The sequence below is a fragment of the Egretta garzetta genome, unplaced genomic scaffold, assembly GCF_000687185.1.
Source record: "Egretta garzetta isolate BGI_Z169 unplaced genomic scaffold, ASM68718v1 scaffold172, whole genome shotgun sequence".
Lineage (NCBI taxonomy): Eukaryota > Metazoa > Chordata > Aves > Pelecaniformes > Ardeidae > Egretta > Egretta garzetta.
Genome location: NW_009258951.1, coordinates 167,039 through 192,632, shown reverse-complemented (window position 1 = coordinate 192,632; position 25,594 = coordinate 167,039). Strand labels below are relative to the sequence as shown.

At 40.8% G+C, this 25,594-nt stretch overlaps 1 protein-coding gene across 1 annotated transcript in view; it reads left to right on the top strand.

Moving 5' to 3' along the window:
- The window catches only part of PDE6D (phosphodiesterase 6D), a 38,582-nt gene extending 12,988 nt beyond the window's left edge, over nucleotides 1-25,594 (top strand). The window contains exons 2-5 of the mRNA XM_009634371.2: nucleotides 16,596-16,684; nucleotides 21,467-21,592; nucleotides 22,445-22,550; nucleotides 24,999-25,594. Coding sequence (XP_009632666.1) covers nucleotides 16,603-16,684; nucleotides 21,467-21,592; nucleotides 22,445-22,550; nucleotides 24,999-25,080 — 396 coding nt within the window. The 5' untranslated portion in view covers nucleotides 16,596-16,602 and the 3' untranslated portion in view covers nucleotides 25,081-25,594. The remainder of the gene's footprint in view (nucleotides 1-16,595; nucleotides 16,685-21,466; nucleotides 21,593-22,444; nucleotides 22,551-24,998) is intronic.

Genomic DNA, 25,594 nt, shown 5'->3' with positions numbered 1-25,594 from the left:
TGAACAGCTCTTGATATGAAAGATGCCTACTTTCATGTACGAAACATTCATCAAATATGTAAGATTGCTGGAGAATAACAAGCTACCACCTGAGAGTCCTTTAAAATTACAGCTCTTGAAGACTTCTGTGGTAGCTGCTGTTGCTTCAATATCCAGAGTTAAGGATATCTGCCCTCCTGTGCATGGAACAGGATCTCCTCCCAGTAATAATGCAGTGTGCTTGTAGCCTCTTCCAGTCTTTGAGCAGTAAACCAGAAGCAAAAAGTCTTTCAAATGTACAAAATCTGTACTCCTAGACTCTGCCCTGGCCAGTTTTTCTGCTGTAGAAGATTTTTAAAAATTACAGTCCCTCCCAGTTGCTAGATTTGGTGTTCAAGGATCTGTGTCACAGTCCTTGCTAATATGGCTCTAGATGTTGAGTTGTCTTATACACAAATTTTCATTTGCTCCTTCTTTCTCCCAACATCTTATTGTCCACTGATAGTACCGTTTTGGTGTGGGGTTGTCCTTGCCGAAGTGGGTATTTTGGAATATCTAGGAGTCCAAGTCCAGGGGGTCTGAGTCTTTTGGAAGTCACAGCAAAGTTGTGGACCTTTTGTTCTCTGTAGGAAGTACCCCACAGACTGCACCTTCCCCACACACTGTGTAGGGAGGAGAGGAGTGTGTTTCAAGAAGACACAAAACTGTATGTATGCCACATTCATTAACAGATCCATTTAGTACCCTTCAAAAGAGAAGGTGAAGGCAGACCTGCTTATCAGAGGTCTTAAGATAACAGAAGCAGTTCTTCAAACTAGCATCATCGGTGCCATCTTTTACAGATAAGCCATGGAATTAACAGACCTTGTGTCCAAAAAACATCGCAGGTGTTGAGTGAATTACTGTGCAGAAGCAGGTGGATATCACGTTCTTATCTCTTTGTTGGGATCTTAGTGTCTGAATCAAGAAGGGTTGACCCAGCAGAGTAAATGTTCTTGTAAGTCCCAGGGAGGCCTTAGCAGACCTGATCCCATGCAGTTGATCTCTGAGCCTCTGTATTTACTGCCCTGGGTTCAGATTTTTTCATGCTGCTTGCTACTGAGAGAAGAAATTAGTGTTCAGTAACATTGATTAGGATCACTTTGCCAATAAGCTAATATTATTTATTTTGTGTATAGTAGTTTTTATCAACTATACAAAAGTTTGTGGACATAGTGCTGAACTTCAGAAGACAAAGTATCCCAATAGTCTTTGTAGATGTGCAAATGGCATCTAGTTTTTCTTGTAGATCTGAAGAAGTGCTTTAATTTTAGGCCAGAGAGGATGACTGAAGAAAGCTTTACTTATAACAGATGACAGAATAATCTTACTATTGAAGCTGTGAGATTCTGGAATTTACATTTAAGCAATTCTAGAATCTCAGGAGTTCTGCAGGAGGCTTCTGAGATTGCTTTCAAGATCTGTTATAGGTGGAAGCATTGCTTCTTGTTAAGGCTTTATTGTTTTAGTTATAGGTCCAACAAGTATAATCATTTTCTTACAATTTTAATGGGGTAAATCAATTTACTGTATTACACCAAAAATTTTAACAGGAAGCAATGTTCCGACTGATACCTTGAATAAAGATTAAGTATAAAATTTAATCTGAAATGTATAGGTAGCACTAGGTAAAAATTATCCTGGAAACGAAGAGGTTTTCAGACTTAAAGCATAGGATTAAAAAAAAAGTGTTCTGTTTTCAAGACCCGTCTCCTTTATGGTATGTTCAATGTGTAAGCATGTCAACAAATTATGTGAGTCTGTCTCTTGATGTGCTTGCTGTACCTTTTTCATCATTGAACTAAGTAGGATTGTAAAGAGGTTTGGTCTTGAAATTAGCTCTTTTTAATGATTTAGAGTTTGAATGGCCAAGTTGTTTAGTTCAACTGAAAAAATAGTGGGACTAAACTATTGCAGACAACTGCTGATTTTCCTATCCAGATTTCCACTATCTCACGTGTTAATGTGCTCCTCTATTCTCTGCTCTGTATCAATAGGGGCACTTTGGTAGAGAGGAGGGAGATGGCTGCTTCTCTGGTAAATAACCTGTTTCTCTCTTCTCTTAGTACGTGCATCTGTGTGAGAACATTTTCGCAGAAGGAACCTTACTTCTCTTACCAATAGTTCTGCACAGAACAGTGTTTCTCCAAGGGATATTTAAGGGGCATACAGGTCAGTCTAGGAGGACTCACATGTATCTCCACCTTATTTTGCAGAATTTGTGGGTTTGCCCCTGCCTACAAGTTTGGGGTTTGTTTTTTTGGTTTTGGATTTTTTTTTTTAATGAAGACCGAGGAAGAAGATTCCACTAAAAGATGGAATATATATTTGTTCTGTATGGAATATTTTTTGCCAACATGGATTACAGTAAAATTCTTGAGTAAACAGTATCCATCTGAGAGAGGTAACTAAGCTAGCAGGACCATTTCCTTTGTGAACACTCCAATCACCTACTTAATGTTAATTTATGGCAGTACAGGAATGATTAATAGGAGGCTTTACAAACATAGGTGTCTAAGTAGTACATGAATCCTGTATGTGTGAACTACGTGGTTCTGGTCTTTGACATGGGCACCAGTCCAAAGGAATGGCAGTATGAAGAACCAGATGTTGTTGAACTGCTAGACATTCAGTGATGCTACCATACCATGCCTTTTTCACCCTTGGAAATGGAATAAATAAAGGTTCTCTACAGAGAGGAAGCCCAGTTGAGCAGCTTGGGAGTATAGGCACAAAGAATCCAGAAGAATTTTTGCACTGTTAAGGGTGGCAGCATAGTAAAATAGTGGGGTTTTAAACTAGCGCTCTTTTGGATTAGTAAATATAAGGAAAGCCTTTATGCAAAATATTACTGTAACTGCAGGCCCATGGTCTGATCACCTTATCAGGGGAGATGCGTCCTCAATGCCATCTTTGTTTGGCTTACAATGGAAAAAGATATAAAATAAGCAATTAAAGCAGACTTATTTAAATGAAAGGCTGTTTGGATCCATACATCTGAGCATCCAGCTATGCAGTTCTAGCAAAGATTGTTGGTTAGTTTTTCTATTAAAAAAACCCTAATTTATTGCTGCTGTGTGTACTTGCTTTGTAGTATGGCCAGAGTACTGATAAGATAAATTCTCTCATTTTGTTTCAACCGTGATCATTTTTTCTCACCCTAAAGCCATCTCTTGTGAATGTAGAAATGAGAGGTTAATGACTTCCATTGTGTTCTTGGGATCCTTGTTATAGCAATGAATCTTGTAAAGAAGTACTACAAAATCTGTTACTCATAATTTCAAAAATAGAGGGACTTTGCTCTGATTGTATATCAGTTGACATTTGAGTAGTGAATGGTGTGTTTATTGAGCTTTATGAAAATTAAAAACAAACCCCTTGTTCCCTAGCTTGTGGTCTAAGTGCCAGCTAGGCAGATCCACCATTAAATTAAAATCTCCTAAAGAACTTAAGATACCCTAGGGAAAATCAGCAGACAACTTTTATACAGTGATGAAGAAACATCTTTTCAAGAGGAAATGGTTTGGTTTTATCCTGTAATACCTACTCATAACAACAGTCTAATACTAGTAGATGATCAACATTATTCAGTCATTTAAATGTCACATCTTTATGGCAAACCAGCATAGATTTTGGGTTAAAGACTCTTGCTTTTCCGTTGTGTGCGTGTGTGTTGCTTAATCTCCCTGGCCAGTATAGAGGATGTTGTGATCTCCTTGTTAAAGACGTCACACTGAGAAGATTGTAGTAGAGGAATAAATAGAACAAGTGTTAGGAAACCAAGCAGCTCATCTTGGTTGAACTAAAATGCACTCCACACAAACTGGCTTCCCCATAGGTTTGTTTCTTCTAACTTTAAGCAAGATTGATTTACTATTTTGCTGGGTATCTGACAAGCTCATGTGAGGCTTTTCTAAGTACATCTGCATCTTTTTCTGAAATGTTGTTTTACCTATTTGTGCAACTAAGTAGCCAACATTTTTTACAAGAAGTTATTCCTGCGGTAGAGGGAGCAGACAAGGGCAGTGACTCCCAAAGTGCGAAGAAGCTCAACATTTCACAGGGGAGGCTCAGTAAGGAGCTTGAACACTTGAAGGTCTGCTAGATCTGGGCTGTCTGTGTGCAGACCTGTCTCGTTATCATTAGCCTGTATTCCTGGGCTGTGGTGCTGAGGTGTGCAGTGCTAAAACACTGGAGTGTTCCAGGTAGGGGCTGCCAGACCGGTCCAGGCTGATTACCTCCATCTGGGTGCCAGCTCTATAGTCACAGTGGACATCTTTGCTAACAGGTTTCCTCTTTCTCCTTATAATTGGCCTAGGTGCAGCAATCTTATCAGATAGGTTCAGGCATCCTCCACAAATAGAGGAGATCCATCAAGACAAATATAAATGTTTCTGCATGGGATTTTGTGAAAGGCAAAATGGCAGCCTGATGTTTAGGAGTTCAGCTACAGGTAGATATCTAAGATTTGAAAGATTCCCCACTAAAATGTTGAACTGTATGTGTTAATAGATTGCATAAAACCTATACAAGTGAAAAAATGAGTCCTTGCCCATTCCCAGCTAGATCTGGTGAGGCTGGAACTACTGGAAACTTTTTCAAGCAAAGTTAAGTTAGGAAAAGCTTGCTGCTGGAACTTACTGCTTTTTTCCCAGAAGTTACTTATTCCAGGACTGTTCAGACCTTGTTCTGCTCTGATCCCAACAGATTCTGAAATAACGTAATGAAAAAAATAAAACAAGGCAAGATGCAACAGGGTGGATGCTTCCCCGTAGTGGCTGCCTGCTTGCAATCCAACTCTGGAAAGCTTTGTTGGGTATGGAAACAGTGAGTTCCAAAATGCAGTTCCATTACAAAACAGCGTAAGGGAATATCTCAACATTACAGGTCCATTTGTGGATCCTTGTAATAGGGCTGGTCGGGTGGCATTCATTTTGGAAACACAACTCTGCCTAGCACGGACAGTTTATTTTTAGTATTTTAACCAAATGTCTTCAAGACTTGGCATTTTCTCTGAAATTTAGGCCAATGGTTTGACCACTGACTGCCCATGTTCGAGTCTGATGCTGAGAGTGCTGATGTAGTGAAGATGGTATCAGGCTGTTGGGCCTTAAACCAAATATGTTTATATTGGTTCAGCTCTTAAGAGTCCTTTAGTTGGCAATCTCTGAATGTCATTCTGAACAAAATGGATGGTCACTTTGTACAAAATGGTGCCTGCCTTTCCCTGCCAGCAATGAACAGCCATAGCATCTGTCCTAAGACTTCGTCCTTTCAGATAAGTGCTGACTACGTTTTGCAAAATTATTGCTATCGTTTCTGGAGCTGACAGTTTTGAAGACAATTTGAATGCATGAAAAAGTGCTGTGTTTCCACTCATTCATTGGGCTCCCTTTTATACCTAATGAAATTTTGTGGAAGGAAGCCTTGTACATAAAAGCATGTTAGAAACCACATATCAGGGGCGTCTCTAATTCTTAGAGTGGGGGAGATTTTTTAACTTAGCTAACTACTTGTCTTAAATGAACAAAGAAACAAACTGTGATATTAAGCATGACCCATATATGGACTTCATTGAAGCACTTTGAGCTCAAAATATGCTTGAGTCTCCAGAGTTAAAAAGGAAAAAGAGAAGGAAATTAAGCATTTTCATGGGAACTATGTTTGAATTAAAATGAACCAAGAAAGGAACAAATGCAGTACTTTCCCCCATGACTCTCCTATTTTTTATTTCTGGTGTTTTTAAATTGTCTTAATGAACAAGAATATTATTGATAAGTTTTGGAGGTTTACTCATTTTTCTAGCTAGAAGCATTTTGCCTCTATTGTCAGAGCTAAGACATCTATTTTTTCCTGCTTTAATATGCCATTTTAGACACTAAAAAGTACTTCTAATTCTGCAACCAGTCATCTTTATTTCCTTCCTGCTCCCCACTTCCATTAGTAATGCTTGGCAGTGATTCAGAACCACCCTGCTTTCTAGTTAGGGTGAATGAGAAACCACCAAAAGCAAGAAAAAACACAGAGGGAAGAGAACCACTGGCACCCGCTCTGTAGCGTGATTGCAGCAATCTGTGCTGCTGCAAAGTCACTCCAAGTTAAGAGTAAGAGTTTCCATTAGCTAGAGAGCACAGTTCCTGGCTGGCTGAACAGTGAAGCGGTGTTGTCTATTGAAGCACGAGATTTGAAGCCAAACACCTCCTGAGATCTCTTTCCTCTTCTCTTATGGATTCATTGTGTGGCTGTGGGCAAGTCTCCATGCTTGTTTCCCAGTGTCTACAATATGCAGTTATTAAAAAGCTACTTTAAGAACATTATTTGAAGTTTTTGAAGCACAGTGTATTACTAGAAATTGTTTAAGTTATTAGTCACTGAGCTGTAGTGTATTGCCTAGTCAGTGGGCCATCCTATCTTTCTAGTTAAATCACAGGATTCGTCTCCTGTCTGGGATAGCCCAAGGCAGATGATAGTGGCTGTATGAAGCAGTGCAAACTGGTAGCGTGGTGAATGAGTTTGTGCCAAAGCCCCATCTCCCATCAATTTCCAATCTGCAGATCTGATCTTAGAATACATGATATATTAATATCTTCAGTAAATTACATATTCTTCTAAAATACATGAATCTGATAAACCTATGGATAATTGGAAGTAGTCTTTGGAGCTCAATAGGCTGGTGTGCTAGAGAGCTCTGTAAGAAGAGACATGAGGTGAAGGAGAAAAAAAAGAAATGAAACATTGATGGGGAAGAAGCACGTAGTCACAACATAAGCACTGGCAGTTGGAAGACATCTAGGCTTTTTGTGGTATCAAAACCACAAAAGTTGCTTATTTTACCAGGGGGACACTTTCAGACAGAGATATTGCTTGGAGTTCAGAGGATAGATAAACCGAACAGCAGGGAACCTGCTGATGCTCAGCTATGTCATTTTCAATAAACATCACTGTGCTCAATAGAGAAATTATTGCAGAGGCCTTCAAGGAACAAAGGCATCAACTGGCCACAGACAGTGCTATATAAAACTGCCTTTTTAAAGCCTTTTAGGGTTTTTTTTTCCACACTTCACACAAGGCTACAGGTCATTCAAGTGGAACTATATGAAAATGCCAGCTAAGTAGCCATGTTTATCCCATTTAAAAACTTGGTCAAAGAAGGGTCTGAATTTGGTCTGCTCGGGTCTGTGCCCTGTTGGTACAGGGAAGTTTGAAGATCCTTTTCAACATGTAAAAAAAAATCCACTCCTACAGTGTTGCAAAAATGACATGAAATCAAGCCAAGTTTTCTTTTATAAGCAAGCCAATATAATGCATATTTTAAAACAATTAAATAATGGTATAAAATAAATAGGCATATCAAGTTCCAAAATACCTGATTCCATTAAAGCTAATTTCTTTGCATCACTGTCATGACATCCTGCATTTCAACTCTGTAAAGAAAAATAGGCCATAATGATTTACAGGGAGGAAAATTCCTCTGAGGGCTTCTGGTTACAACCTCATCTATGAAAATGAAGTTATTCACCAGAACCCCTTGATAGATTATTTCCATGAAACTCCCTCTAGTTCACTTATTGCTGAGAACCTTGAAATATTATCATAATAGTTCAGCGATGTTGAAATGATTGAATGTTCTGAAGAAGTTAAGATGAAGTGAAGTTGTTTCAATCGCTGAATCACTTTCAGTGTTCACTTGCAGAAAGGAAAATTGTTTGATGTGCTAAAATTAAAAAGTGGGCAAACTGAATTGCACACTCCTTTTATTCCAAATTGTTTTGGGGTTTAAATCATTTAACTTAATTTTAAGCATTCTGGATAAAAAAGAATCGCTATCTAGCCAGATTTAAGTTGCAGGAATGTTCTTCTTTTAATTGCCTTTCCCTTATCACAGTGGTCCTCGGAGTGGTTTCTCAAGCCATCCGGCAAGCTGCCTCACCTTTTGATATAGGTGGGGCACCTTCTTTAAGGAGGCCCCAGTGTTTTATGTTTCAGTTGTATTTTTAGTTTCCCATGTGTATGTGGTGTCTCTATTAGCTTTCTCCTTAGTTACATTCAGTTTTGTTCTTTCCACTGAGCTACAAGCAACCCACTTTAAAATTGCGTTCTGATAAAGCCCTATGGATTTTAAAGGTCACATTCTTTTCTCAGATGAATACATCATTCCCATTGATTCACCTGCTGTTTCTGCAAACTCAGTATTACTGATGACATTAATTATGTTAATATTCAAAGGGTTCTTAGCATGAGCTCCAGCTTTTCTAACATGCTAATTTTTGAGATCCATTTAAAATGCAGGGAAGATGGGAGGGAGCTGAGCATTATTGCACTGGAAAAGAAAAAATAATTTTCTTTGTGCAATTCATGCTTCTGAGATGGTCCTGCAACAATGATGAGTTTTTCTAAGTTATTGGTTGTTTTACTGTCTAGGATGTAAAGCAATCTCCAGATGTGATCGCATGTTGTTTTTCCTGCTATAAAGGAATTCTGTCAAGCGTGTTCAGAGAAGCCAAAGAAAAGCCTAAAACTCATAGGCAGCAGAAAGTAGCATAAACCTACCTTTATTTTGGCACTGTTACCTCGTTCTAGAAACCATTTTAACATCTGTTTCTAGAGGAAACAAAACACATTTCTAATAGTAGCAAACAAAGCACTTCCACAGGTCTGGCACAGAAAGCACCTTGCTCCCTGTGATGGAATCATAGAATCATAGAATGTTTTGGGTTGGAAGGGACCCCTAGAGGTCATCTAGTCCAACCCCCCTGCAGTGAGCAGGGACACCACTAACCAGATCAGGTTGCTCAGAGCCCCATCCAACCTGTCCTTGAATGTTTCCAGGGATGGGGCCTCCACTACCTCTCTGGGCAACCTGTTCCAGTGTTTTACCACCCTCATTGTAAAGAATTTCTTCCTTATATCCAGTCTAAACCTACCCTGTTTTAGTTTAAAACCATTACACCTTGTCCTGACACAAAATGATGGGGGAACCTGCCCCATAAGCTGGCAATTTGTGTGTGTATATTTGATTTGGAGCTTATTCCCACTTTAAACAATGTTGTATTCTATGTACCACAAGTGCATTTTGGTTTTTGCTTTAACTACCATTGTTAGGGATCTCAAATCTTGGGTATTTTCTTTCGGAGCTTAGAAGTGGTTAGTCTTTTTAGGTTGAGCTTAGTTCTTAGGCAGCAGGAGCTGCTGGGGAATGTCACATATGGTTGCGTTTGTCTGAAGAAATCACAGGTTGCTTGCAAATGCCTAAATTGGTTCCTATTGCCCAGCAGTGACAAAACCTGCTAGAATTTGTGAGAGAGTTACGCTTCTTCAAGATTAGACAATTAGACTCATCTGAACAGAGAGGTAAACCTTGAAACAATAGTGTCTTACATCTGTCCCCAGTTCAGCTTTTTTGCCTTTTTTGCCCCAGTTCCATTCTTTTTTGCCTTTTTCCCTCCTGATGACCCTTAGCTTCATCTCAGTAGGTCTGAAACTCTTCCTTCAAAAAGTGCATCCATTTGTTTCCTTTGGTTTGAGGAAGAGAAGAAAAGTCAGTGGAAATGGAAGCCTGGCTTAGTTTGCAATATTGCTGTGTATTACTGAAGAAACAAAACACATTCTCCCACCCTGCCTGCCCATTCTGGACACTTCTCTTTCCAGAGTCTAGGAGCTCTCCATCTTCATTGTTCTTATACAAGTACCTGCTTTTCTTAAGCCTACTACAGGTGTCACCAATTCTGATTTAAATATTTGAGATTTGGAGAGATTTCACCCTGAATATTTTCAGGCAGAAAATTGACAAGAGTAAAAATTAAATGTAAACTAACTGAAAGCAAACTCTGCCTTATTCTGCTACGTGAATCACTAGGATGCTATGGAGTAGAGATGTATGTTAATTGTCCGTTTTGGTGAAAATAGTGAATAATAATTGTGTTATTCAACCTAAACTGCTTGAAAGGCACAGATGTTAAACTGGACAGTCTGCATAAAATTTTTATTAGCAAATGTTGGACATGGTTTTACTGCATTTCCAAAGTATGCCAAGTTAAATGGCTTCTGTATTCCTCTGGCTTGATTAGCATCTCTTTGCAGCTGATCTGACTACGAATTGACCTATGCTGCATTTTTTTTGTAGACTTTTGCAGCGTGTTTCAACATGAGCCCTGCTAAGATAATATATATGAAGAGGGTCAAGCAGGAAATGCTTTCATGGCAGGAATATAGCTCATCTTCAAAATGGTTACCCAGAGCGCAGAGACGTGTCTTTGTGAAGTTCTTGCAGAGACAATGTGACATGTAGCAATAAACACTGTAGCTTAACAACAGGACCAACCTTGCTGGGTAGCAGAAATGATCTGAGGTCTACTTAGTATAATATAATGTAGCAATATTAACTTCTGCCCTGTTAGCATAATTTCTATTGCAATCAAGGTAAGGTTGACATGGTTTTCAGTAATATGTGTGACTGTCTTCCCAATTACAGGCCAAGAATAGCTTAATCCGGGACTGTCTGATGTTAGATGAAAATATGTGGTGATATAAGATCCATATAGACAGGAGCTGCAAACAAAGAAGTAAAAAGGGAAGTACAAAGTATACGAGTATATGATATTGTGTTGATTTTTTTGCTATGATGCCATAGCTGTTAAATATAACCCTCTGATTATATCCCTCTGATTACCTAATTTGTTGTGAAATTACTTTGTTGGTTGCTGAGGACTTTTGCTGCATTTTGTCACATGGTTCACATTCATCTGTGGATCTCCCTGGCTTCTGTTGCACAGCAATTTGTTCCATGCAGGAGACTCTAAAAGCAGGCGCTTTTACAGTGAGTACAGGAGCGTCAGCAGTGCTTTGAAGGGATAATTGGCTTCCTTCCATTTGAGGATTTAATAGAGCACCTTTCCAGTACCCAGCACCTCCCATCATTTGGAGAAGCACAGTAACCCATAACTTGTGTGTCACTCCAGGGAAGTTGGTTTATAATAGTAGAGTTTTAAAAAATACCTGCTCCTATAAGAGCTGTCCTAGCATGCTTTCTGACTAATCTGGAACCCAAGTGTGTGCTGCTGTCTGAAAGCAGAAGCTGACAGTGCTAGACCAAGGACTCAGGTAATGTTTGAGGGGCAGCTTCCATTTTGTGTGTTTGTTTTGGACTAGACAGAATGGATGGACGCGCACTCAGTTCCTTCAGATATGATTTTGCTCTGAATTTCAGCCTTAAGCTAGGAGGAAAGACTCCTTTTGTCTTAACACACTGCCAACATGTGTACTTGTGGTTTATTAAACACCAAACACAGCAGTATTTCTCTTGTGTGTGGACAGAGTGAACTCAAGAACCTGATCAGCAGAATGGCTGTGCATATGCTTAAATTTAAGCACACAATTAAGAGTTCTGTGGAAAAGGGATTTGGGAGTTGTAATAAAAAATTAGATTAGAGATCGGAAAGATTAGAGGATGAATGACATGAGTGGAGTAGAAGCATAAGGCCGTTTGGGTGGTCTACTTCGTAATCATGTTGTTTGGTAGTTATTTTGCATAACTTATTTTGCTGCTTACTCCCCAGACTGGATTAGAACAACTGAGATGCAAATATTCTTCTGGCAAAATATATCTGGCAAAAATATAATCCCTAAAGGTTGATCTTTACTTACCTGTAACATTCTTTAAAGTAATATGCCTGCCCATGTCTTGAGTGCCTGCTTGTGTCTGCTTTTCACAACAGACAATGTAAAATCAGGAGTGAAAGTTGGGCAGTTCAGATCAGAAGCTTTTCTGGGTCTGCAACAGAGATGTGAATCTGAATTGTTCAGGGCTTTTAGCTCCACTTTCTCCACCTTCTCTCAGTCATTTATCCCATAGGACAATTCTTATTAACATGTAATTGTTGAGATCCTGTTTGCACCTGGCATGTAGCAAACTGTTCTTAATGTTGCATTTCATGTACAAAAAAAATAAAAAGCTGGCAAAGATGATGAAAGACCTTCCCTTCCAGAAGTGGTTATGAACATTAGGCTTGATTTTATTATGAAAGATAAGAGTGCAGCAGTTCCTAAGGTTTTAGAATGGTATAAACAGCAACGAATAAAATGAAAAATGGACTGGTTTAATGGAAGAAATGACACCTACTGTTTGCTGCAGCCTTTGAGATATTCAAAAAGTGCTAAACATTAAATAATACAAATAATAGTCAGGAAGATTGGGGCAGAACTTCTTTAACTCCGTACTACTTTAATGATTATTTTTGTTTGTACTCATTCTCTTCCTTCAAGGTTATTCTTAATTACCAGTGTGGTAGGTAATACATGGGAATCTTTTGCAACACTAAAGCACTTGAAGATAAGTATGTATATTTTTATTTGTTTGAAAGAAGTGATGTCTATGACAGATACAAAAAAGAAAGAATTTCTGTTCTAAGATGAGAGGTATTCAAGGCAACAAAACTTGGATTTAGAAATGCACAAACCATTTCTCTTCATCGGGCTAAGCAAAGTAGGTCTGTGAGGAAGCTAATTCATGTCATGTATATAAAGCAAGTCAAATTCCAGCTACTACAAAGCTTTTATGTAAGACTTTGCTGACCCAATAAGTGGTGGAATATAAATAGATCAACAGTACACCCTTCCTTCTGCTGTTCTACCTAATGCTTCCTTGTCTTCAGGATTGAAGAGTATTTGATATAATGAGTCTTAAATCAGGCATTGTTTCCTACAAAAAAACCCCAAAATCCAGAATGAAAACTTAATGGTGTAAGAGTGTTCTTGTGACTTTAGAATGAGAAGCTGAATTAGGAATATACTATTGTTCTTCCTTTTTAATTCATATGTATTAACTTCACAAAGCTGCAACTGCCTCACGCTTTACTTGCTCTCCTTAGCTACCTCTGCCAGGTGGCTTGACATGAGCCTCTTCAAAAAGAGTAATTGTGTTAAACCTATATTAATTTACTTTCTCCTTTTCAATAATACTTAAAATGCCCTCTTCATCCTGCCTGCAGGTCTCCACTGCTGCTTGGAAGATGGAGCACTCTTTATTTTTAGTAACAATATCTCTCATGCTGGGATGGAAGAATCTTAAACCAATTAAACACATTAGAAGATAACAGTGTGTGTGGGTTTGGTTCAAGATCTCCATTTTCTTCACTCTGGGGTATGTCCTAATACCAACCTTTCTATCTAAGATGACAGAAATAGTGTGATAAGCTGCTAACTAGGCAAGCAGTACAGCTGCTGCTTTGTCAGGTATTCCCTTGCCAAAAAAATCACTTGTGATGGGGTTTGCCTTTTTTTTTTTTTTTAATTCCATTACAGTTAAGTTTTATAAATGATCTTGATTTTGACTTAGGAAATTTTTTTCAGATGCCTGTTTCTTTTTAAACATTTATTTTTTTAAAGGAATGAATCTCTTGAGCATGAAGTGTTTTTTCCAATAGAAGAAGATTGTGTGTGTGCACTTTTAAGATTTGATGATTTGTTCTTCCCTTTTAATAATGCTTAGTTACTGGGAAAAAACTTATGAACTGGCTGGACTATTCTGATCCCTTAAAATATGTCTGGATCCAGATATTTTAACTCTGTGTATACACTCTGAATAGCAGGTTGATTTCATTTTTTTATTTGCAGAAGTTGGAAAAACATGTCCTGAACCTGCACATACATCTGTCTAGTCCAGAAAGCCTTGGGCTACACTGACACTAAACCTTTATTCATTTGATATGGAATTTACACAGGTTAGCAATGTCCAGATTGTTTAAATACAAGATATTTTCTAGGAACTGTGGCATGAATTGCTGACCTGCACACTCTCATCAGCAGGGATATAATCTTGAGCTTTTTATTTATTCTTCGTCTTTAATTTGACAGAATACAAAGCATGGGACAGACTGTCCTGCATGGATTTACTTTTACAGTAGAGCATCAATACAGAATAAAGTCTGATAGCACTTTATAGAAGTCTAATGCCCCAAATGTTAACACATCTAGCATTGTTCAGCATGGCAATGTAACTTGTATCATCTCTCTTGGACTGGATTGAGAGATAAATCTGTACAGGGAGAGGCGACAGAGGTCAGTAGTCTACAGTAGTGTTTTCTCTCACCAGAAATAGTAGGTCACTATCACTCTATAATTATGTATTTCAAGAAAGGATAATAATTAAGCTATGAAGCTACGTATACTCTTTGAAGGGCACTTCTAATGTAATACTTTTGAAAATGGCAAATGTGATTTCAGATTACTCCAAGAATTGATGAGGGAAGAGCGACAGGAAGGTAAGGCAAGGCATGGCAAGGAAAAAGGAACATGGTCTATTAGTTAGAGTACTGGTACAGCACTTGGGCAGCTGGGTCAGTTCCTGTGCAACACTGGGTTTGCTGTTCTAGTTAGTGTTTCATCCCAGTTCAGAGGTCCTTGTCTGCTGTTCAGTTTGGCACGACACAGCCTATGGCTGGACCTGTGAGCTCATAATTGCCACTGATATTGATAGTGAACAAATAGCAAGTAAATACTTCTGAAGGGGACCATTTTTTAAAGGTAATACAGGTTTTTGATAATCAAGTGCCCAATTTACTGAACTGCTGTACTGCTGATAGTCAAGAGTGCTTGCATCGCAAGGTGTTCTGAAGATAAATGAATTTGTGAGTGAGATGCTCAGGTTGTCTCATTTGTTATTTTTCCCTCGTGCGTGGCATTTGGTAGATGGCACGCTGCTTTCTATGCAAATAGCTTCACCCTGGCTAGTTTATATGTTTGTCTGTGGGAAGATGTGTCTAAAAATGGTGGATTTTTTTGGACATTTTAAATTATGGTTGGGGCGCTTCCATCCTGCAGATTGCGTTGGCTGGGGACTTTGAGTTTTCCAGCCAGCACCACATGAAGTGCCCAGCCCTGCTGCAGGTTCTTCTTGCCATGCTGCTGCTCATTTTCTCTCTCTGACTTGCCTGCCTACAGCCCCCGTCTCCCTTGGTTTGGTAGCTGGGCACAAATCTACACTTTCCAGCTTTCTGCCAGGATATGGAGGTGGCATATGGGGCCCTCCAGGGATGATGCTTTCCAACTTCTCCCCCTTTCCCTCCTGCCTTAATCCCAGAAGAAGTGGTGGATAATACATGTTGTACAAGTCTAGAAGGACATGAGCAGGCTGCCCTACACTCCCTCTTCCTGTGCTCCAAGTTGTTGCTAAGTTTTGGAAGCTGTAAGGCCATGCCTGTGAAAACAGACCCTGTGCATACATTCTCTGCTTTCTCCTCCCCCTTGCCCTTTCAGTGGGACATGGAAAGTCTGGCCAGCCTTCAGGAAGGGAAAGGCTCCTCACATCTGCACTGAAGCCACCTTCCCTTCCCTCCTCCACACATGTAATTTTAAAACAAATGTTACCCTGTAATGCAAAATTCGCTAAAGCATCTGTTTCTTCCTTGGAGCTCTGGAAACATTTGATCCATGTGATGAGTTTGTGTGAGTCTGCCTGGAAACTGTGTATGTTAGAGGATGAGTTCAATATGCATCTCTCTGGCAGCTCCTATTTATACCTGCGTCAAGGTCCATATTGTCCCTCCCCAGTCGGTTCCTTCAGCAAGTTGGCTTCTCCCCTTCTCCCAGATAGTTTCCAGTATCTTGTCTAGGAAGTACTGAGTATGAAGGATGCACTGCCATAAACCAGCAAAAGGAAACACCTGGAAAGCTGTTGGTTTGTGTGGCCTTACCTCACAAATCCTGCTCTATTTAGGCTGCTGACATTCGTGACGGTGACTCCTTGGAGCCACTCTGGTGAGCTGTGGCGCAGGAGGCTGCTGTGGGGCCTTGGGCTCGCTGACAGCTATATCCCTGTTCAAAATGGCATCGGGCAGGTGTGCAGGCTCCTTGCTCTGATGTTTCAATGTCCGAGTTAGTTACGTTATGAGAGAGATTTTTCAAAGGTGCACTTAAGATCGTTATTAATTGTCCCTTGAAAATGTGAGTATTTCAAACTCGCCTATAACTTTAATGACTAATTCACTGATCTGGGCTTCTTGAAAGCTAGCACAGCCTCACTTGCTGAGAGAAAAGAGAGGATCTCTCTTTGCTTAGTGCTCAGCACCTGAAGAATTCCCATGAGTGGCAGTTACCAGGTCAACAGCAACAGAACAACCCTTGATATTAATATTTTGTAAACTAGGAAAGCAACTTGATAGGGTGTTTTTCTAGTGTTTTATAGGAAGCACTTCTTTCTCTAGCATTTTTCAACCGCTGAAAACAGCAATTGTTTGTGTAGAATTATCTGCTATTGTTAGTAATGTTCTTGCTTCTCTGCAGCACAGTGACATTGCCTTTATCTTTTAGAAGCAATGGGAAATTATAAATGAGGTTAACAAGTGTCAGTCTAAAGTGAAAACTAAATCTGTGACTATACAACTCTTGCATTCATTCAGTTAAAGGGTTGGTTTGTTAATTTTTTTTTTAGGAAAAAGCATCTTTTTTCCTTGGCCTCCTGAGAATCAGAAAACATGATTGAAACTCAGCTGGAGTAGCCTATTTCAGAGCTTAGCAAAGAGCAGTAGGCACAGCATTTAGGGAGGTAGATAGCTTGTTTTCCTTAATTGCTTCCCAATCAGAAATTGGATGAACCTTCGGGATGCAGAAACAGGGAAAATCCTCTGGCAAGGAACAGAAGATCTCTCTGTACCTGGAGTGGAGCACGAAGGTACTGTGTGGCTTTACTGTGCATTTTGGGGCTGGGTGGTGCTGTATGTCGGGGTCACCAGAGTTGCGAGCGTACCCCTGCTTTGAAGGACAGATGTCCTGGCTGTGACTTCGCACCTTCAGAGGCTTCCACCACAATAACCTGGGGACGCATGGAGAAGGGTGGGAGTGGATCAGTGGCTGGCAGAGGGGACAAGTTAAACAACGCTAAGCAGGGAGCGCAGCTGGGTAAGGAGTGAGTGGCCAACCTTTGCTAGGTCAAGTGTTGATTCCAAAATGAAAAGTGTAAAAATGTATTGACTTTTCTCAGTATAACATCAGGGTTTAGTCAAGGTAGAGGTCAAATTGAGAACCAGTGGGGAAGAAGCATACACAGTTATTACCTTGTCTTGCCACAACTCTCCTAATATTCTCCTGCACTAAATTTGACCTCTGCTTTAAAATGGCATACATGGCACATTTGCTCTGCTCTTCCGTCCCTCTACCATTGCTAGGAAGACCTGTTGCCCTTCCACTTCTGTCTTCGCTGATTAGCAGAGGACTTCACTGTCCCTTACTCTTTTTTCTCCATTTGCAACAAAGCACTGTGATAGGTAATGTCCCTTGCCAAGAGCTTTGCTTTGGCTCTGTGAAGAGTCTTACCTCACTGAATTAATTTTGAAGGCTTTTCTATTATGTGAGTACCATAGCTGATCTCCAGTAAGTGGAGTGAACTTGATCATTTAATTTTGCTGGTGACATTGACATATTTTTGGTTAAACATCAAGGACCGAGTTCTGCCTGGCACTACTAGGACTTACCTCTTCCATAAATTGGAAAATCTGTTGCGTCTGAAGGAGGCAAGCAGCGTATAAAGATCCTTTTCTGCCCAGAGAGCGTACAGAAGATCTGTGGCAAAACACTGTGAGTCCAGTAGTCTTCCACCAATATACCTGGTTTCAAAGCCAGCTTAAAGTGCAAGAGAAATGAGTTGCCTTCTCCTCATTTGGTCCCCAGTCAACATTAATCTGCTTTATGATGAGAGTTCATTATCAGGACCAATAGTAGGTTCTCTCAGCTTAAGAGGGGCCTGATGCCAGGAATAGAGGTTGCAGGTCAGAGCTAGAGGAAAGCAAGTACTAAGAGCATTTTCCAAGCTTTGTCTCCTTCAGCCTTGCTAACCTGCACTCCCATTCTCAAACCAGTGGTAACAGCAAAGAGTTCTGCCGATAGGCCTTAACAGATAATTACTCAAGCTTACCATACAAGATACCTACCCTAAAAAGCATTCCAGCACTTTTAAATACACCTGTAGGAAAGCAGTTGAAATACAACTTTAAAAAGAAATGTGGTAATTCATCAGTTCAATAATAAATTTCTTAAATTGCAGGTTAGTGATGCTTTGCCTTCTTGATATAACTGTAATATTTGGCATGCCCACAGCAGCTAACAGGAGACCTAGGGGAAACAATGAATCAGGCTTTAGAAAGCGGAAGAAAATCAGCCAAAAGTATTCCCAATCTTCCTAGATTTTGCTCTGCAAAAGCTTCTCCTTGGATGCACAGCTAGTCTTTGAATCCTCTTCACCCTGTCTCCACAGACTGTTGCACTGCCTCAGTTCAACACAAACTACAGAAAGGTGTGCTTTGGGGCAGAGAGGACAGCTGGAGCTGCGCCTCCTGAGGCTTTCTTGTGTTGCCCCATTTCCCTCCTGCCATCTTTCTCACTTTGGCAAATCGTATCACCTTACTGTGTCTCAGACTTCCCTCACATACAAAACAGGAACCCTCACCTCCATCAGAGGAGCTTGGGGAATTAATTAAAGCATACTCTGGCATGAGATTAATGCCCATTGTACAAGGAATTGTTAAGACCTTATCTGGTGCACAGTTCAGTCATCTATCTAGAAAATGGATGGCTGCAAACTGGGACAGGTGCAGAGAAGAGCTATTAGGAGAAGCCATTGAAAAGATTATGGATAGGAGGATGGTCTTCCTTAGGAGAAGAGAGGAAAAAAGCCATTCTTATATGGCTTAGCAAGAAAAGAAGTCTGAGATGGATAGATTATTGTTGATAGATAGATAGGCTAAAAAAGGGGAGAGGTGGCCAACAAAGGAGGATAATATGACTATGAATTAAAAGAAGGTGTGGGGAAATGCAGTTGTGGTACAGTCCTGCAGCAGAAACAACGAGGGCAAACAGTCAGAATAATTGTTTTAAAATGAAGGCCATGTGTGTCTCCAAGTCATTATATAGGGCTTGTGTGTATGTGTTCTGTGGCCATTCAGGGCAAATCACAGTCTAGACACAGCAAACAAAGAATCAAATACATAGCAGAGTGAATAAGATATATTTCCTTTAAGTGGGACTTCTATTTGATTTAAGTACAGGCCTCTTTAAAAAAAGGAACTCTTTAAGTTTCAAACCATAATACTATATTACTACCTAAACTTACTATTACCACTTAGATTAAATAAAAAGAATATTAATGTGGTATTGGATTGCTGCCAAAGTCTTAACATTAAACCGCTGAAAGTAGTGAAAATCACTGCCTGAGCAGCTGAAACTGGAATTAACCATCTAAACCAGCTTTTGACAGCAGGAGCTTTTCCATGTACCCAGTCAGCCCAATTCAGTGACAGTGCATTCAAAACTGGGAGGCAATCTGGGAGACACAAATCCATAAAGTTTGGTTTCTTCCAATATACAAGCAAATCTTGGAGGAAGCTGCGGAGGCCTAGCACTTGTAGAATCCCCAGTGTTGTTCCCAGTCACCACAGCCAGCTTTCACTCAGGAAATAAAAATAATCCTTTCATTATCTAAGAAAAGATGTAGTTTGAAATATAAAATAAGTTTGCCTAAGATAGCTTGCTTTCTTAAACGTCCCAAATATTTAAGGTAGTTTTATTAAACTATATGAAAACATAATGATACAGATATTTTAACTGAATTTCAGTTTCTAACTAAACGCAGTTGGACTCAAAATTACTTGCTCAGTAAATAAGAAAATTGTCATTCATCACTTTCTAATCTAATCTGAATTAAGTGTCTGACTACATGTTTGTTAGCTATACAAGTGCTTAAATAAATGTGCAGGTATAGTATATCCTCAGGTACACAAAAAGCAGTACTAAATTTAAGATAAAGTCTATGCTTACCTGCATTTCGGCATGTTTTAAAATGGTACTAACTGATGAGAATCAAACTCCTTTCTCTTCTGTCTTTTAAACAGAAATAAAGAGGTACAAAAGCAAAATGAGTTTAAAATAAATAATTTCAATTAAAATTTTCTGCTTGATGGTATACATATCAATTAAAATCTCTTAGATCAGGGGTTTAAAGGGTACACAGTCCCACTTCTATTGAAAGTAGCCTTTTATTTTGTAGTTTGACAATATTAAAGCAAGCATTCTCGGCAGTCTGTCTTGGGGATGAAAGAAATGTAATTACTAAATTGCAGAAGTCGTTTTATACTTAACTGCAAAGGGATGTTTATTCACAACAGGCTGTAGTCTGTACTTGTGAGGGCAGTAAAGGATGGAGCCATGCAGATTTCTATGCCGAAAAAGAAAGAGACTAAAAATAATTAGAGAGCTTTTACATTTAAAACTCTTCCCTTACACTTTTAACTTTCTTTTTTTACCTTTTTGGTTTTTTAAACAAACCGTGGGCTGTGTACTCCTCCATGGGATAGGATGGTAGTTTACATTCCCTACCCTCCAGCTCTCTAGATTGGTTTCGTATCACGGTCTTACTCCATTAAACTGTTCTACATTAGATGGATTTGCCTGGGGTTTGGGGGACTCTTCCTTTTATTAAACAGCAGCCTGCTGTCTGCTCATGGATGTTTTGATACATTTTCCATTTAGGAACAGTTTGGCTCATAAAGCACATGCCAGCTGTGTTCCCTCCCCTCTTTATTTCTAATAAATTTACATGAAACATTTTCTAATATGCAGGAAGGATTATGTGCAATCACACCACTGAAGTATGACAGGCTTGGGAGATTTTTAGTATATTGACTCCCCCCTGTATTCTCCTGATAGGACCTTTCAGCATATTAATCAACGTTCTCAAACTGTCCCTCCTCTTACTCCTCCACCTCTAAAAAAAGCTGGATGAAATATCTACCAGGGACAGTTTTTCACTTGCTGTTGGTGTCTCACCCATTGCAAGAGCCCACATACCTTGGATTGCCAAATTATTCTCTCTCTTAAACTCTCCAGTTTGGTACTGACTTTACTGCCTGTGTGGGTTTCAATGTTTGGGGAATAGAGGTTTTGCGTACTTTTACAGGACGACTTCCCAGAGCTATGTGAGATGGCTGAAACGGTGCTGCTGGGCTGAGAAGTAGCCGTTTGTGGTTTGCTGGGGATGCACAGTCTGAGAGGGAAGGAGAAGTGAGAAGGGCTAACACGCTTGGTGTACTAAGCAGCCCTTCAGCTGCTTGTGATCTTCAACACACTGCCTAAAGTAAAGATTTACGTTGCATCTCATATTTCGACTTGAAGAATTGTGGGTTTTAGTAATAAACAGCTGAGAACCAGGAGTCTGAGAGATCAGTGTTGTATCCCCAGTTCTGTCACAAGTTTCATTCCTGGCTCTGGGCAAGGTACTTAACCTGTTGGCATCTTGGATTCACTCCTGCAAATGTAGAAACAAAGTCCTTTGTGTTTGCATTTCTCCTGCTACTATGATCTTGCACTAGCACTAATCATCATTTCAAAGTATGTTATAATAGCACCTGAAGCAGCTGGGTTTGTTTTATTGTGTCCAAATAATGCTTCTTTATCTGTTTCACAGCTCGAGTTCCTAAAAAAATCCTGAAATGCAAAGCAGTGTCTCGGGAGTTAAACTTTTCCTCAGCAGAACAAATGGAAAAATTCCGACTGGAACAGAAAGTTTACTTCAAAGGGCAGTGTCTAGAAGGTATGCATCTGCTCCGTGTGCAGCCCTGCTGCAGCACAGCGAGTGACCCCCAGTGCGCAGGGATTAGGGAAACTAAAATGGGTTGAACGTGGTGATTTTATTTTTTCAGAGTAGCACTGAAGCACTCATCTTGTCAGGACTAATGGGCCACAGTATTAGGGATAGCATTTCATAAGTGTATTAACACTTCGTTATGTAAGCAAAAAAGCTGGGTAATCATGCTTCAGGGCATAAATCCACCGCAGGCTGCCTGAGGCAAGGAAACAGGTTATTTTAGAGTCACCCACTATGGGGATTCGTGCATCTTCCTCAGAAGCACCTGGTGCTGGCCACCACCACACTGGAGGCCAGACTAAAGGAGCCTCTGGTTTACTTTCGTTACAGCACTGCCACTGAGTAGTGTCCGTGTGACTCCGTAGCTGCACATCTGATCTCCCTCACTGCAGTATTACTCTTAATCTGGGGTGGAGGAGGGGAAGATAAAACATTGAGCTCCTTGTCTTTTGGGCAACCAGTTGTACACTTAGTCTCAACTGGATCCAGGGGATGTCTGCAAGAGGGGGAGTGTGGTTTCCCTGTTCCAAATGAGGTGTGATGAAATTTCCACCGAACGCTAAGGAAGTGGTATGACTTTATCGTTGCCATCAGCTATTCTAGAAAGGGAGTATCACCTTTAAGAGGAGGGCAGGGTTCAGTGCAGTTTAAGCTGTACAAAGTAATTTAAATGTAAAATGTTGGCAGCCCAGCAGGACAGTTTAGGGAGTTCCCCAGCCTGTCAGGTGAAAAGCAAAAGGACCATTTATGGATTTTATCTTCTTTCAAATGCCTCTGGATCTTCTTTTTACTTTGCAGAATGGTTCTTTGAATTCGGTTTTGTGATTCCTAACTCAACAAACACTTGGCAGTCCTTGATAGAGGCAGCACCTGAATCACAGATGATGCCAGCTAACGTTTTAACGTGAGTGCCTTGGGCTTACAGAATCTGAGAGCAGGCAAAGAAAAAGCAGTGTGTGGCATTTCCTTGGGGGCCACCGTGGGAATGAAGAGACAGAGCTGCTAGCAACTCTGAATCACCCTCACTACTGTTAGGTGTTGAGAGATAAAAGGGGCTAAGCCAACCTCATTACCTTCTTTCCCATAGGTCCAATTTGCATTAATATAGCAATAAAAGTTTGGAGAAAGTGGAACTGATCCTTTATTAGAGTTGCTTAATTTTTTTGAAAAGTGAACCGTGAAAGGATTTAAAAATGCTTTGCAGCTTAATACCCCATACATCCAGGAGAAAGAAAAAAAAAAAAAAGAGATGTTTGGGCCATTTTCAAATCCAGCTATTGATCACTGACTCTTGTCCAAGGTGGTTGTCTTTCATGCAATGTATCACCCGTAGGATCTGCTCTAGCGTTTGTTTCATCACTGTACCATTTTGCCAAGCTTTCTGCCTTTTACATTGGATTATGCATTTGGTCATATGGAATTGTATCTGGGGATAAAATACCCTTAACAGATAGGAAACAGTCATTTTACAGTCACCTGTACTGGGATTCACACACTTGCCTCAGAAACGTCTAGTCCTGGCCGCTGTTTGCACGTTGACTTCTGAGTAGGTCAGTGATCCCTAGGACTTGTGTCAGAGTAACACGTGCTGGGCACAGCTCTGAGTGTGGACAGCACGGCCCAAGCTTTCGTGAGATGATGGAAAAGGTTCCTTGAGGGAGGCCCCTGGGAAACTGTCATCACTGACAAAAAGCCACCCTCCCTGCAGTGCTGGATGGGTGCTGGCAAACACATGAGAGCACGCTGCCAGCAGAGACAGAAGGGTATGGGAATCCTCCTGCCAACAAGAGGCAGACAGGGAGCAGCCAGTCTCACCACAAGGTCACTATGTCCTCTGGAAGACCTTCCTCCCCAGCGTTTTCCCTCTCGTTCCCTGTCTGGAGGAAAGCCAGTCGCATAGAGATGGCACCGGGATGGGAACTACCGTCACTGATTTCTATTCACAGCATGTTTCAAAGAGAGAGCGGACTCGGAAGACAGCATCACTGTTCAAATAGTGCTCCCTGGCATAATCTGCTCAGAACCTCGTAGGTGCTACATACATCCTCGGCTCCCAGAGCTGGTGGCTTACAGACAATACAGCAGAAGCCAGATTTCACAGAATCACAGAATTTGGGAATCGGAGTTAAGAAACAAAGACATCTGACAAGTTGGTTTTGACCATTTTGGGAAAACAAGGCATTTCCAGGACTGGGAGTCACATAAGTCCAGTTCTCAAGTAACCTTGAGGATTTTCCAGTGTCCCATTCTTTCCATGGAGTCTGTCCACTGGTAGTGGGCAGCCCAGATCTCTCTCCTCTTCATGGAGGTGTCCTAAAGTTATTCCTGAGGCTTTTCAGTAGAATCACCAGCCCAAAGAAATCCAAAGTTTTTTTGTGGCCCAAAGAAATCAGCTTTTTTTAGCTGCAAAGACTCAGAAAGCCCCTCACTTTCTGATATTCCCAAAGACCCAATGTTTGTCTCCATGTTTCCGTAGCAGGAGAGAACAGAGATGTGGTATTTGGTGCTAACCGAGGCACTCTGCACAAAGGATTCCCAGCACGACTGAATATCAGACTGAGAACATTCCCTGACATTTGAGTTCAAGCATTGTCCACGCCACAGCAAAAACCTTGTGCTCTTGCCAGGGTTGGCTTTGCCAGTGTTACGGGTACCAAGAGCCAGCATGGAGATGGACCTGCTGCTTCGGTTTGTCAAGAGCCAGGTTATTTAGACATGGCCAGATCGCACTGCTCAGGTGTCCAGGTGTTGTAGTGACCCCGAAGTTCTTACCTTCATCTACCAAAATCTCAAAGTCAGCAACTTAAATCATCAGAGCTTTTGTCACACCCAAATCTACATTTCCATTGCAGTTTGTATAAAATATGCATGTGCGTTTGCATTTAAGCACTTCTTGAGGGAAATGACATGTTAAGGTGGTTGAAGCAGCTTGCTCAGCACTAGAGGACAGAGGTGGGGAATGAAAAAAGAATTCCCATCGGTTTTCACGATTCACTGCAAGAGAGAGAGGGGCCTGAAGGTGCTGGGGCTGCTAGTTTATTTTTAGCACTAGACGTGAGCAGACGTTTGCTGTTTGTGAGCACTCTGCAGCCTGCGTGGTGCTGTGCCCAGAACGGGGCTGCAAGGGAGGGATGGGGGGAACTGCTCCGTGGAGGAATGCAGTGGAGAGATCCTTCAGCCCTGGTGGCCCCCAGATCGGGACACAGTGTGCACTGCGCGTGGCTCCAAACCAAAGCTCGCATTGCACGGGGTAAGATGTCAGCCCAGGCTTGTGAGAGCACTGAGAGCAGCAGTCGTTCTCCACTGTTTGTGCACCCTTCTAATACCTTGTCCTTCTCTTTTCCTTCCACAGCGGTAATGTTATTATAGAAACCAAATTCTATGATGACGACCTTCTCGTAAGCACTTCCAGAGTGAGACTTTTCTACGTTTGAGATGGGGCTTTTTGGAGCTGTTTTAGTTTTCCTCCATGCAGTTCTCGGTGCAGAACCCCCCCGACTATCCAGTGGAAGACACTCCTGTAGGCGGTGACCCTGGGGACCAGCTCAACGCGGGTTGTGACCTTTGCCCATCAGTTATTTTGCTTTCTCCTCTGACAAGACCAGACCAAACCCTCAGAGACAGGACCATCTGCTCAGCGATGCACTGGGGAACAGAGGCTGTCTCTGAACGCGGGAAACGATGGTCGTGCAGAACCAATGCTGTAAATTCTGTTAGTCTCATCCTTTGTACTTCTCTGGATCCTGATACAGTCCCCAACTCTCAGTGCGTCTCATTCTCGGGGGATTGAGTTAACCTTTTCATTTTTCTCATGTTGTAGGTTTTTATCCTTTCACTGGATTTCTGTGTAACTGGTCCACACATCCTCTTACCCTGAACTTGTAAAATAGACTGTGATATCACCTAATGTAATTAAAACAAGTTTCTCAATTAAAACATTCCTACCGT